This window comes from Scyliorhinus torazame, chromosome 8 (assembly GCF_047496885.1).
Source record: "Scyliorhinus torazame isolate Kashiwa2021f chromosome 8, sScyTor2.1, whole genome shotgun sequence".
Taxonomy (NCBI): domain Eukaryota; kingdom Metazoa; phylum Chordata; class Chondrichthyes; order Carcharhiniformes; family Scyliorhinidae; genus Scyliorhinus; species Scyliorhinus torazame.
Window position 1 is genome coordinate 49,082,567 of NC_092714.1, and position 12,205 is coordinate 49,094,771.

General features: G+C 49.2%; 1 protein-coding gene across 1 annotated transcript; it reads left to right on the top strand.

Moving 5' to 3' along the window:
- The first annotated feature begins 3,626 nt into the window (after window positions 1-3,626).
- On the top strand, window positions 3,627-11,579 carry jagn1a (jagunal homolog 1a). The gene is made up of 3 exons (XM_072513544.1): window positions 3,627-3,741; window positions 6,723-6,833; window positions 9,516-11,579. The coding sequence occupies exons 2-3, from the start codon at window positions 6,745-6,747 to the stop codon at window positions 9,976-9,978; spliced, it is 552 nt and encodes a 183-aa protein (XP_072369645.1). The 5' UTR covers window positions 3,627-3,741; window positions 6,723-6,744; the 3' UTR covers window positions 9,979-11,579.
- Window positions 11,580-12,205: the final 626 nt, after the last annotated feature.

Consider the following 12,205-nt stretch of genomic DNA (forward strand, 5'->3'; position numbering starts at 1 on the left):
TGTGCCAACGCACAATGGACCACCTACGATCTCGCCACGAGTACCTCTGCCACCTGGGGGTCACTCGCTTTTTCCACTTTATCAAGACCCGCAACCTGCCCTACTCCATCGAGGAGGTCAGAACAGCCACCAGGGACTGCCAAATCTGCGCGGAGTGCAAACCGCACATCTACTGGCCAGAGGAAGCGCACCTGATAAAGGCTTCCCGTCCCTTTGAACGCATCAGCATGGACTTCAAAGGCCCCCTCCCCTCCACCGACCGCAACACGTACTTCCTGAACTTGATTGATGAGTACTCCCGATTCCCATTCGCCATCCCCTGCCCCGACATGATCGCAACCACCGTCATCAAGGCCCTCCATAGCATCTTTACAGTGTTTGGGTTCCCCGCTTACATACATTGATAGGGGGTCCTCCTTTATGAGCGACGAACTGCTTCAATTCCTGCTCAGCAAGGGCATCGCCTCGAGCAGGACGACCAGTTTAAACCCCCAGGGTAACGGACAGGTAGAGAGGGAGAACAGAACGGTCTGGAAGACCATCCTACTGGCCCTACGGTCCAGGAATCTCCCAGTCTCCCACTGGCAGGAAGTCCTCCCGGATGCCCTCCACTCCATCCGGTCACTGCTTTGTACCACGACCAACCAAACACGTCACGAACGTCTCCTTATCTTCCCCAGGAAGTCCTCCTCTGGGACCTCGCTCCCGACCTGGCTGGCAGCTCCCGGACCCATCCTGCTCCGAAAACACGTGCGGGCGCATCTTCTCCACGCTAACCCCCAGTACGCCTACATGGCGTACCCCGACGGCCGACAAGATACGGTCTCCCTACGAGACCTGGCGCCCGCCGGATCCCCACGCACACCCCAGCCACCAGTCCCACCCTCCCTCCCACCAGTGCACCTGACAGTTGGATCGGTCCTTCCGCCGGCCCCGTCTAGGCCCCCCCACCCACCGACGCACCCCGCAGACGCGTCCTTCCCAGGTCAACCGTTTTCCCCACCAGCGCCGTCTAGGGGTGTTGAAGCTGCCAGAGAAATCGAGGCCACGCTCCCAGAGTCACAGACACCCGAGCCTCCACCGAGTCGCCACTGAAGCTTCGACGATCACAGAGGACGACCAGGGCCCCCGATCAACTGATTGCTTCACTTTAAAGTGTATAGTTAATTATGAATCTGTAAATAGTTACAAAACACTGTACGGAGGTATTACATTACCTCCATAACTATAATTTCTACCACGTTACTATGTTGTAATATCAAGCCACCACCCCCGCCGGACTCTTTTTTAACAGGGGGTGAATGTGGTAGTCTGTGTAGAGGTATTATGGTACCTAGTAATGCTGGAGCACCATTGGTAGATAGTGTATGTTTCCTATTGGTCAAGCTGTATTGTAGCTCTGCCCTGCAAGGCGGGGTATAAAAGCCCGTGCCGCCCTAGCAGCCTTCATTCTGTATCTGAACTGCTGGGGGAAACATCTAGCTTATTAAAGCCTTCAGTTGGACTACAACCTCGCTTTAGTGGTCATTGATCGTGCATCAATCAGGTATTGGAAATAAAGTCTCAAAGTAAAAAAAAGAATGCCAGCCACTACCGACCTTTAAATATGAACGATGGAGTCTTTCCGCCAGAGGCAGCAGAGAAGGTCACACACCTGTACGTCCATGCTCTGAACGTGAAATCATGGAGGAGAAATTCCTCCATTTTGTAGCTGCCAGCAAGCAATAGGACTGTGTAAAGAACTGAAGATGGATCATTTTGTAATAAGCAAGAGGGCCTAAGACACAAACAGGCCAGCATCTCACAATTGAATCTGTTGGAGAGAGCTCCTCAGGAAAGTCCACAGCAGTGCTGGTGCGAGCTGTGTCCAGAACTCCAGAGCCTCTGGTGAACAAACTGAAATCAGGAACAAAACAGTATAAAGCTGATTTCTTAATGTATGGCTTTATTAATTGTGCCAATGCAAATCAGGATGCAAAGCCCATGTGTGTTATATGCAGGGAAATACCAGCAAATGAAAGTTTTAAACCCTCAAAGCTTCAAAGGCATTTAAATCATCAGCTGAAGTTCTCAGCAGAAATGTAACAATGAATGATGAAGCAAGAGAGATCGTGAGGACCAAGCAGGCTCACCAGCTGCATTAAAGATAAGCAAGGTATCGCGAAGGTCAGCCAGCGTGCGTTGCAAATGTTGGCCAGCGTGGGTCACTAAAGTCCGCCATTGGTAAAAGTGGGTCCTGGGAAAACACTGAAAAATTGTTATCTTTTATTTGGGGTCTGGGGAGGGTTGAGGGTTATTTTGGTTAAAAAGCTCTCTGGGGGAGTGGCAGACGGGATTGTATATATGGTTGTTTTTTACCTTGTTGTTATTATAGTTGATGTGATAATACCACAATAGTGTTATACAATATGTTGCTGTATCACGGCTTGTTTGTTGTCGCTCTTTGATTGTTTTTGTTTCTGTACATTTTGGATATAACTTCGGTAAACTATCTTTACAAAAAAAGTTATGCCTCAGTGTTAAAATGATCAAACTGGCTTATAAAGGGACTTCCAAAGGTTAGAGTCTTGGCAGCTGAAGATACGGCTAATAGTGAAATAATTAATGACAGGGTTACTCAAGACGTTAGAATTAGAGGAGGTCAGATATCAAAGAGGGTTGTGGATCTGGAAGAAATTACAATGACAGAGGGTTAAAATCAAGATATTGCAGAATTGGGAACCACTGTAGGTCAGCGAATATAAGTGATAGTTGAAGAGGATTTGGTGTGAGTTAGGACATCAGAGTTTTAGATTATTTTATGTTTATGGAGGATGGAAGATAGGAGACAGCCAGGTGTGCATTGGAATAATCAACTCTGGAAGTAACAAAGGTAGTTTCAGTAATGAGCTGAGGCAAGGGTGGGTTCAGACAATATTATGGAGGTGAAATTAGGCTGTTGAGTGATGGTGCAGATGTGCAGTTAGAAGCTCATCTCAGGGTCAAAAATACCAAGGTTCAAACGATGGGCATCCGCCTCAGATAATGGTACGGCATGGGAGCTAGTTTATCGCTCGCGACTGGTATATCGTCTTTCCAATAGGGATGGCATTGGTCTTTACAATATTCATTTGGAGATTTCTGTGCATTCAGTACTGGTTTAACAGTGAATAAATGCTGAAAGAAGGCAACTCAACAGTTGTAAAAGTTCATTTCCAGTGGCAATAATTAAGGGGTATCATGTCATTCAAAAATTTAGGTACACTGGACGAGATCATTTTTGATGAGTATGTAACACAGGAACAGAGCAACCCCATACTTGTATATAACTGAAATGAAAACAGAATCTTGTGGAAATACTCAGCAGGTTTGGCAGCGAAGCTACTGGTGGTTCGGGACAATTCAGCCACTGTACGGCACAGTGGGTGCTGAAAGTTTCAGTTTGTTTGACACTGCACTAGCAGTGAGGACATCAATAACCCCCATGATCAGCGCGGAGGGTCAAAGAACACATCCGACACCACCTGTGCAGCTCAGAATGATACTCAGGAGGACAGGGATTGGCCCGCTGCACAAGGGGCACGCGCCAATCAGTGCAGCGGACCAGAAGCACGCGGGTGGCGGTGTGGCGCGGTGCAAGGTGGGAAGGGCCGCGGTGCAAGGTGGGAAGGGTGGCTTGCGCTGAGTCAGTTAGTGAGAGCGGGGCGCGGAGGGAGCGTGATTGTGGTCAGTCTGCAACTCGGAGAGTCGCCTCGCTACCCGGTAATAGCTGCTTCCGTCAACAGTCCCGGGGGGGAATTGCACCGGCTGCAGCTCTTGGACAGGAGTTCATTTGAACCCCGGAGGTGGGAGTGGGGCTGCGGGGAGTGGGGCTGAGGGGGCGGGGAGGGAGTGGGGCTGAGGGGGCGGGGAAGGGAGTGGGGCTGAGGGGGCGGGGAAGGGAGTGGGGCTGAGGGGGCGGGGAAGGGAGTGGGGCTGAGGGTGGGGAAGGGGGGGGGTGGGGAAGGGGGGGGGCGCTGAGGGTGGGGAAGGGGGGGGGGCGCTGAGGGTGGGGAAGGGGGGGGGGGCGCTGAGGGTGGGGAAGGGGGGGGGGCGCTGAGGGTGGGGAAGGGGGGGGGGGGGCGCTGAGGGTGGGGAAGGGGGGGGGGGCGCTGAGGGTGGGGAAGGGGGGGGGGCGCTGAGGGTGGGGAAGGGGGGGGGGCGCTGAGGGTGGGGAAGGGGGGGGGGCGCTGAGGGTGGGGAAGGGGGGGGGGCGCTGAGGGTGGGGAAGGGGGGGGGGCGCTGAGGGTGGGGAAGGGGGGGGGGCGCTGAGGGTGGGGAAGGGGGGGGGGCGCTGAGGGTGGGGAAGGGGGGGGGGCGCTGAGGGTGGGGAAGGGGGGGGGGGCGCTGAGGGTGGGGAAGGGGGGGGGGCGCTGAGGGTGGGGAAGGGGGGGGGGCGCTGAGGGTGGGGAAGGGGGGGGGGCGCTGAGGGTGGGGAAGGGGGGGGGGCGCTGAGGGTGGGGAAGGGGGGGGGGCGCTGAGGGTGGGGAAGGGGGGGGGGCGCTGAGGGTGGGGAAGGGGGGGGGGCGCTGAGGGTGGGGAAGGGGGGGGGGCGCTGAGGGTGGGGAAGGGGGGGGGGCGCTGAGGGTGGGGAAGGGGGGGGGGCGCTGAGGGTGGGGAAGGGGGGGGGGCGCTGAGGGTGGGGAAGGGGGGGGGGCGCTGAGGGTGGGGAAGGGGGGGGGGCGCTGAGGGTGGGGAAGGGGGGGGGGCGCTGAGGGTGGGGAAGGGGGGGGGGCGCTGAGGGTGGGGAAGGGGGGGGGGCGCTGAGGGTGGGGAAGGGGGGGGGCGCTGAGGGTGGGGGGAAGGGGGGGCGCTGAGGGTGGGGGGAAGGGGGGCGCGCTGAGGGTGGGGGGAAGGGGGGGGCCCTGAGGGTGGGGGGAAGGGGGGGGGGCTGAGGGGGTGGGGAAGGGGAAGGGAGTGGGGCTGAGGGTGGGGAAGGGGGGGGCTGAGGGTGGGGAAGGGGGGGGGCTGAGGGGGTGGGGAAGGGGCGGGGCTGAGGGTGGGGAAGGGGCTGAGGGTGGGGCGGGGCTGAGGTTGGGGAAGGGGCGGGGCTGAGGGTGGGGAAAGGGGGGGCTGAGGGTGGGGAAAGGGGGGGCTGAGGGTGGGGGAGGGGCTGAGGGGAAGGGCGGGGGGCTGAGGGGGTGGGGAAGGGCGGGGGGCTGAGGGGGTGGGGAAGGGTGGGGGGCTGAGGGGGTGGGGAAGGGTGGGGGGCTGAGGGGGTGGGGAGGGGAGTGGGGCTGAGGGGGTAGGGAGGGGAGTGGGGCTGAGGGGGTAGGGAGGGGAGTGGGGCTGAGGGGGCAGGGAGGGGAGTGGGGCTGGGGGAGGGTGTAAGGGAGGGGGGGTGGAAGGGAGTGGGGCTGGGGGAGGGTGGAAGGGAGTGGGGCTGGGAGGGTGGGTGGAAGGGAGTGGGGCTGAGGGGGGTGGAAGGGAGTGGGGCTGAGGGGGGAAGGGAGTCGGGTTGAGGGGGGGGAAGGGAGTGGGACTGAGGCGGGGTGGTGGAGGGGGGAGTGAGGGGAGGTGGAGAAGGAGTGAGTGGGGCTGAGGGGAGGTGGAGAAGGGGAGATGGAGAAGGAGTGAGTGGGGCTGAGGGGAGGTGGAGAAGGAGTGAGTGGGGCTGAGGGGAGGTGGAGAAGGAGTGAGTGGGGCTGAGGGGAGGTGGAGAAGGAGTGAGTGGGGCTGAGGGGAGGTGGAGAAGGGGAGATGGAGAAGGAGTGAGTGGGGCTGAGGGGAGGTGGAGAAGGAGTGAGTGGGGCTGAGGGGAGGTGGAGAAGGAGTGAGTGGGGCTGAGGGGAGGTGGAGAAGGAGTGAGTGGGGCTGAGGGGAGGTGGAGAAGGAGTGAGTGGGGCTGAGGGGAGGTGGAGAAGGAGTGAGTGGGGCTGAGGGGAGGTGGAGAAGGAGTGAGTGGGGCTGAGGGGAGGTGGAGAAGGAGTGAGTGGGGCTGAGGGGAGGTGGAGAGGGAGTGGGGCAGAGTGAAAGAGGAGGAGGGAAGTGGGAGATATTGTGGCCATTGAGTTAGGAGAGTGGAGGTAATTTGTGTGGGATGGGGAGTGAGGCTGTAGGGGGTAGGTGGTGAGAGTGGAGGGGAATGGGACTGCAGATGGAGGGAATGGAAGGTGAGAAAGGGACTGGATGGGGAGAATTGGGGCTGCGGCGGATGGCGAGAGTAGGAGAGCTGGGAGGGGCTTAGGGCCGCTGAGTGGAAGAGACGATGAGTCGGGGGGATTGGGTCAGCAGGAAAAGAGAGGGATGGGATTGGGGCCATGGGTGGACGTGAGAGGGATAGACGACGGAGAGAGGTGGTGATTCCACTGGGGAAGGAAGAGGGCGATTGGAGGGGACTGTGGCCCTGGGGTGAGTGGGTATTGGGATTGCGAGGTGAGGAGAGAGATGGTGGAGGAAAGGGGGGGGGGGAGATGGCCGCTGCTGTGGGAAGAGGGCAAGTGGAAGAGATTGGAACAGTGAGGGAGAGGAGGGGGCTGGGGTTTGGTCTGAGGGGTGGGTTTTCTTAATAAATATTTTTGATTTTGAACATTTTTACTCAATCTCCTTACCACCTTAATGTGCAGAGGATAATGAGTGAAATTTAGAGGAAATGGGAATTAGATTACCAGAAAAGAACTGGAATATTGAGGAGGTGAAGCTCAAACCATCCAAATTGACATCCGCCTACTCGGTCACTTATTTAATGTTCTAATTCCCCATAGGCCTAGAAGTTGCTTGTTCACCATGGCATCTCGTGCAGGTCCACGTGCAGCAGGAACAGATGGCAGTGACTTCCACCATAGAGAGAAAGTAGCTTCACACTATCAGATGAGGTATTTTTTTTTTACGGGATTATTTGAATCATTTGTACAGGACAGCAAAAGATTGTTGCTGTAGACTTAAAATCAAAATATTATTAATGCTGGGGATCTGCAAGCAATGTTTATGAAGAGAGAAGCAGCTTAACATTTCAGGTCAAAGACCTTTCATCAGAAATGGGAATAGTTTGAGATTTACAGTCTGTAAGCAAGAAAAAATCTGGGAAAGGAAAGAAGAAAAATGAAGCTCGTGACGTGCTGGGAAAAGGGGTGTTTTGAGGAACTAAATAATCTTTTATTATTGTCACATGTAGACTTACATTAACACTGCAGTGAAGTTACTGTGAAAATATCCTAGTTGCCACACTCCGGCGCCTGTTCGGGTACACCAGGAGAATTCAGAATGTCCAATTCACCGAACAAGCAAGTCTTTCAGGACACAAAGCAGTCATTCGGCAATGCCTGTATTTAAATACCCATCAAAGTTGCCTCTGCGAGACTGCTGTGTGCATTCAATCATGCTGTAATTCCTGTGATACTTTATACTTTTTTAGGCTAGGGCGGAGAAACCCAAGATTAACCATTGATCAAAGACACATTTTTAAATTAACTAAATAACTTTGCAACTCTTCAAGACCACGTCCATAAGAACTAGGAGCAGGAGTAGGCCATCTGGCCCCTCGAGCCTGCTTCACCATTCAATGAGATCATGGCTGTTCTTTTGTGGACTCAGCTCCACTTTCCGGCCCGAACACCATAACCCTTAATCCCTTTATTCTTCAAAAAACTATCTATCTTTATCTTAAAAACATTTAATGAAGGAGCCTCTACTGCTTCACTGGGCAAGGAATTCCATAGATTCACAACCCTTTGGGTGAAGAAGTTTCTCCTAAACTCAGTCCTAAATCTACTTCCCCTTATTTTGAGGCTATGCCCCCTAGTTCTGCTTTCACCCGCCAGTGGAAACAACCTGCCCGCATCTATCCTGTCTATTCCTTTCATAATCTTATGTTTCTATAAGATCCCCCCTCATCCTTCTAAATTCCAACGAGTACAGTCCCAGTCTACTCAACCGCCTCGTAATCCATGTTCTGTACACATGTAGGAAGAAGAGTGTTTTACTGGATAAGGTTGGAAAAACTCGCATTGTAGCTGGTTACTGCCATATTATTTTTTAGCCAGTACAATCGTAAGGTGTGAGGAACATAAGCTTGTACCTTAATTTGGAAGATCTTTGGATCTTCAAGCTCTGCTGCCGCTTGGAGTCCTCAACAAAATCATTTGTAAGATTTAATGACTGGGGTGCTGCAGTAAATTACAGGCTCTCTACTTGCCTTGAGTTACCTGATATACAATGTTTCAACTGAAGTTTTAGGGTTACACTAAATAGTCTATTCTAACTATAGAATTAGTAAGGTCTACAGATACTCGAGATAATGTAAGCTGTGCTGTCTTAGTCACTTTTATGCTGGTGTTTTAGGTTGGAATGTGGGAAGCCAGCATCCATGACCCAGCCCCAGAATTGTAGAATTGGGACGAGCTGAATTTAATGATGAAATGTTGGGAGCTAGTTTTCAGATGTTAAAATTGGAATCGGGTTTTTGAATAAGTTGCTAGAATCTTGAGGTCATGGTTTCTTGCCACCCTAAAATATGCACCTAAGACAGTTGTGCTCCTATCAGAATGTCCATTCAGCACCTCATTCGTTCAACTTGCGCAAAGTATATCAAAGTAGTAGAAAATCAGGAGTTGGGGTCATGCAAGGGCAACTGTGCAGAATAGGTTGAATTCCAGCACCAGAGTAAATGGATCTGAGTCGTCGTTTCATATCATTAGAGTTGGGAGTAAGCCATACGTGTGTGTGTGTGTGTGTGTGCGTGCGCCACCTGCGCGCGTGACCTGTGATTACTGATGTATGCCTGCAAATCCCTTTTGACTTGGTGCCTTTGACTGCTGTTGGGAAAATGTGGGAAATAATAACCTTTTGTCACAAGTAGGCTGACAACACTGCAATGAAGTTACTGTGAAAAGCCTCTAGTCACCACATTCCGGCGCATATTCGGGTACACCGGGAGAATTCAGAATGTCCAAATTACCTAACAGCACGTCTTTCGGGACTTGTGGGAGGAAACCGGACCACCCAGAGGAAACCTGTGCTACTGTGCCAAATGTCAAGTCCGCGTCATGGTGATCATTAAACCTTTGTGGACTGCTTTGAGGCCAGTGCAGTTGTTTTGCCACTGACCACAAAACCTGGACAATAAGATGAAAATTGAAACTCTTGATTTACATAAGTTACTGGACTTCAAAGTAACAAATTGTGTTTGTATTCAGATATTTCTGGATGTGGCCAGACTCTTCACAAATTTATCTTTTCATCTGATAATGCTTAACTTAAAACAAATACTTATTTTGATCATCTTTCCTGCAGAAATCCTGCATGTAAGTAACTTGGATAGTGACTCAGTCTCTATTTGGAAAGCGGTGGAACAAATCTACAAGCCTATATTTAACAATCCATACGAGCAATAATTGTGCTGTGAAAATGATTATACCCGTTAAACTAGAACAGTCCACTATATACTAATAGCTATATTTTATGCAGGAAAGATGTAAACAAATTTGTGTATCAGAATCTCAAATGCTTTTCTGGAAGGATCAAAATTAATTTAAATTTTATGTCTTTTTCAATTCCAGTGTAACTCTGAAGTCTGAGATCAAGAAGCTGATAATTGCTCACTTGGTAATATGGACACTGCTCACTCTTCAGGTTATTGTCAGTCACATGAAATTGGTGTCACATGACCTGATAGCTATGCCATACCAATGGGAATACCCATACCTCCTGAGCATCATACCATCTATCTTCGGTTTTATAGCTTTTCCTCATAACAACATCAGCTACCTTGTGCTTTCCATGATCAGTGCAGGTCTTTTCTCCATTGCCCCTCTCATTTATGGCACCATGGAGATGTTTCCCATGGCAGCGCAGCTGTACCGACATGGCAAGGCGTACCGGTTCATCTTTGGCTTTTCTGCAGTAGCAGTCATGTACTTGGTTTTGGTTATTGCAGTACAAGTGCATGGCTGGCAGATCTACTACAGCAAAAAGTTATTGGACTCTTGGTTTACCTCCACACAGGAAAAGAAGAAGAAATAGCCTGCAAAAAATACCCTTTGGATACAGAGAGCTGGTTTATGAGCAATGGTGAATATAATGGGACTGTATCAGTCCAGTAAAAATGAAAAGTCCAGAGCTTAAATGCTGCAGATTTATTTGTGTAAACTGTTTTTATTTTTATTGCAATCTTTCTACCCTAGTACATTTGCTTCCAATTAAAGTAATACTGGCAGTGGTAAGTTCTCCCCCAGGACATCTGATAATGTGACTCCACACTGTGAATGTCAGTTTGATGCTTGATATTCCTTTACAAAAGATTATGACAGTGTCACTAAGCTACTGGGAAATGCAAAATTAAAAAGTGTTTCCAAACACTGAACCTGATCTTATCCAAATCAAAGATTTGATTCTATTTCCTGTTGCTACACCATGATTGGCATAACTTGTGAATTTCAAGCAGGAAATCCGATTGTTTCATTGGTTTAATATATTGTGCAATGCTGCTGTAAGATTGAATATTTTTACACAATTTAGTCTTGCAAACGTAATTACACTGTGTGGCTGGTAGACCAAACTGTGACATAGCGCTGGGACTTCTGCTACTAAGCCTCATGCACACCATTTAAATACAATCACGATTGATGCGATATTTAATTTAAAATGCTTGTGCCAACAGTTAAAAGGAGTTAAGATAGTTGTGTCAACAATTTCTTTAAAGACCAAAATTTAATCTTTTTGGCAGTTCCTTGGGTTTGAAGTTGCATTACACAACTCTGCATTTTGGTTATAGCTCCTGTTCATTGTGCAGTCTGTTAATACTTTGCTATAATGCGTATAAAACCATCTGTATATTTTGGATCTAATGATCCTAAATATATAATACATACACTAGCCAGTGTTTTGTTTATTTTTTTATCAACATGTTAAGCTCCATATGCGGTTTTTCTTGTATTCGGCAATAGTATTGTTGAAATTGGTTGGTCATGTATATACATTATTTACCATAGAAAGGCAAATCTTAATATATGTAATACAAGTGTGGCATTCTTTGGCCTCTGATAACTGCAAAAGCTGCCAGCTCGCCTGCAATGATTTCATAACACCAAATATTTATGTAAGAGTGATAATGCTGCACAAAAGTGGGCTTAATCCCACTGGCATGTTGTAATCTGGGCCAGCTGGATTCTGCTCCATATTGAATCAGAAACTTTGGGAAGAACTTCCCTCTGTTTGTATATGGAGAAGGCAAGAATTTTAACAATACATAAACTGCTCTGATGGGGGGCTAGATAATTGTGGATAGCATGTGTTGGGTTTTAATCGCTGTAGATGTGGCCATTAGGCTAGGAGCTTTACATTGAGCTGTCGGAAAAATGAAAACCATGAGAATGTTGAACTTCGTTCATTCCAACTTCAGCAAAATGTTTTATTCCCAAATGGGAGTCAATGGATTCAATTTTGCTTCTGATTTTCACCATTTCATCTTGTTTGCTGCAATAACAATAAGTAGGTGCCACATTTCTTTCAATGTCCTGTACTGGTGTAACACAATTTCAGTGGGCTACTGGTGTAAATGGTGTAACTTGTCCCAGATCCATATGGTATGTGTTTTGTGCTTTGAATAAAATTGAGTCATCTTACCAGTCGTCTTTGCAGATATTATTTATCAGTTTGTCTTTACCATTTTGCAAATATTTTATTGGATGAAGGATTACTGTTGCAAAATGAATTAGTAATACTCTTTCAACTATTGTACAGTAAATAGTTACAACCTTCTGTAACAAATGTACCATCTTTAATTTGCTTCCACCAATTAAAACAAAATACAGATTTCAAAATATTTACTCCGAAGAAGGACTTTTCCATCCTCCGCTTTGTAATGGCATTTTACTATCCTTCAAATTCTGTGCCTTATCTTGCTGCATTATGGTTTCAAGTCTTAAATAGAGCAGATAATATTGACAAGTTAGTGGAAACTTTTAGTTTTGATTATTGCCATAATCTAAAATGCTGAGGTTTCTTGGCTGTTTAACCCTCCCTACAATATATAATATAAATTTCATTTCTTGAACTTTCTTCCCTTTCTTGTAAAGGTTTGTCTTCCTTGCAAAGGAATGTGTCATTATTCAGCAGCTTAAGAATTGGTAGAGAATTTTTGTTTTACAATTTTGTGATGCATTTTTCTAGGCATAACTGGTTTGGTCCTGGTTCCTTCCATAATAGCAGGTTTAGCAAGCGAAGGACATAATTTTTCAATGGCTTAGTT

Bases quoted from the DNA above. Each gene is read 5' to 3' on its own strand.
- jagn1a (XM_072513544.1), top strand. From the start codon at position 6,745: ATGGCATCTCGTGCAGGTCCACGTGCAGCAGGAACAGATGGCAGTGAC. The intron at 6,834-9,515 runs GTATTTTTTTTT...TTTCAATTCCAG, and splicing joins GCTTCACACTATCAGATGAG to TGTAACTCTGAAGTCTGAGA.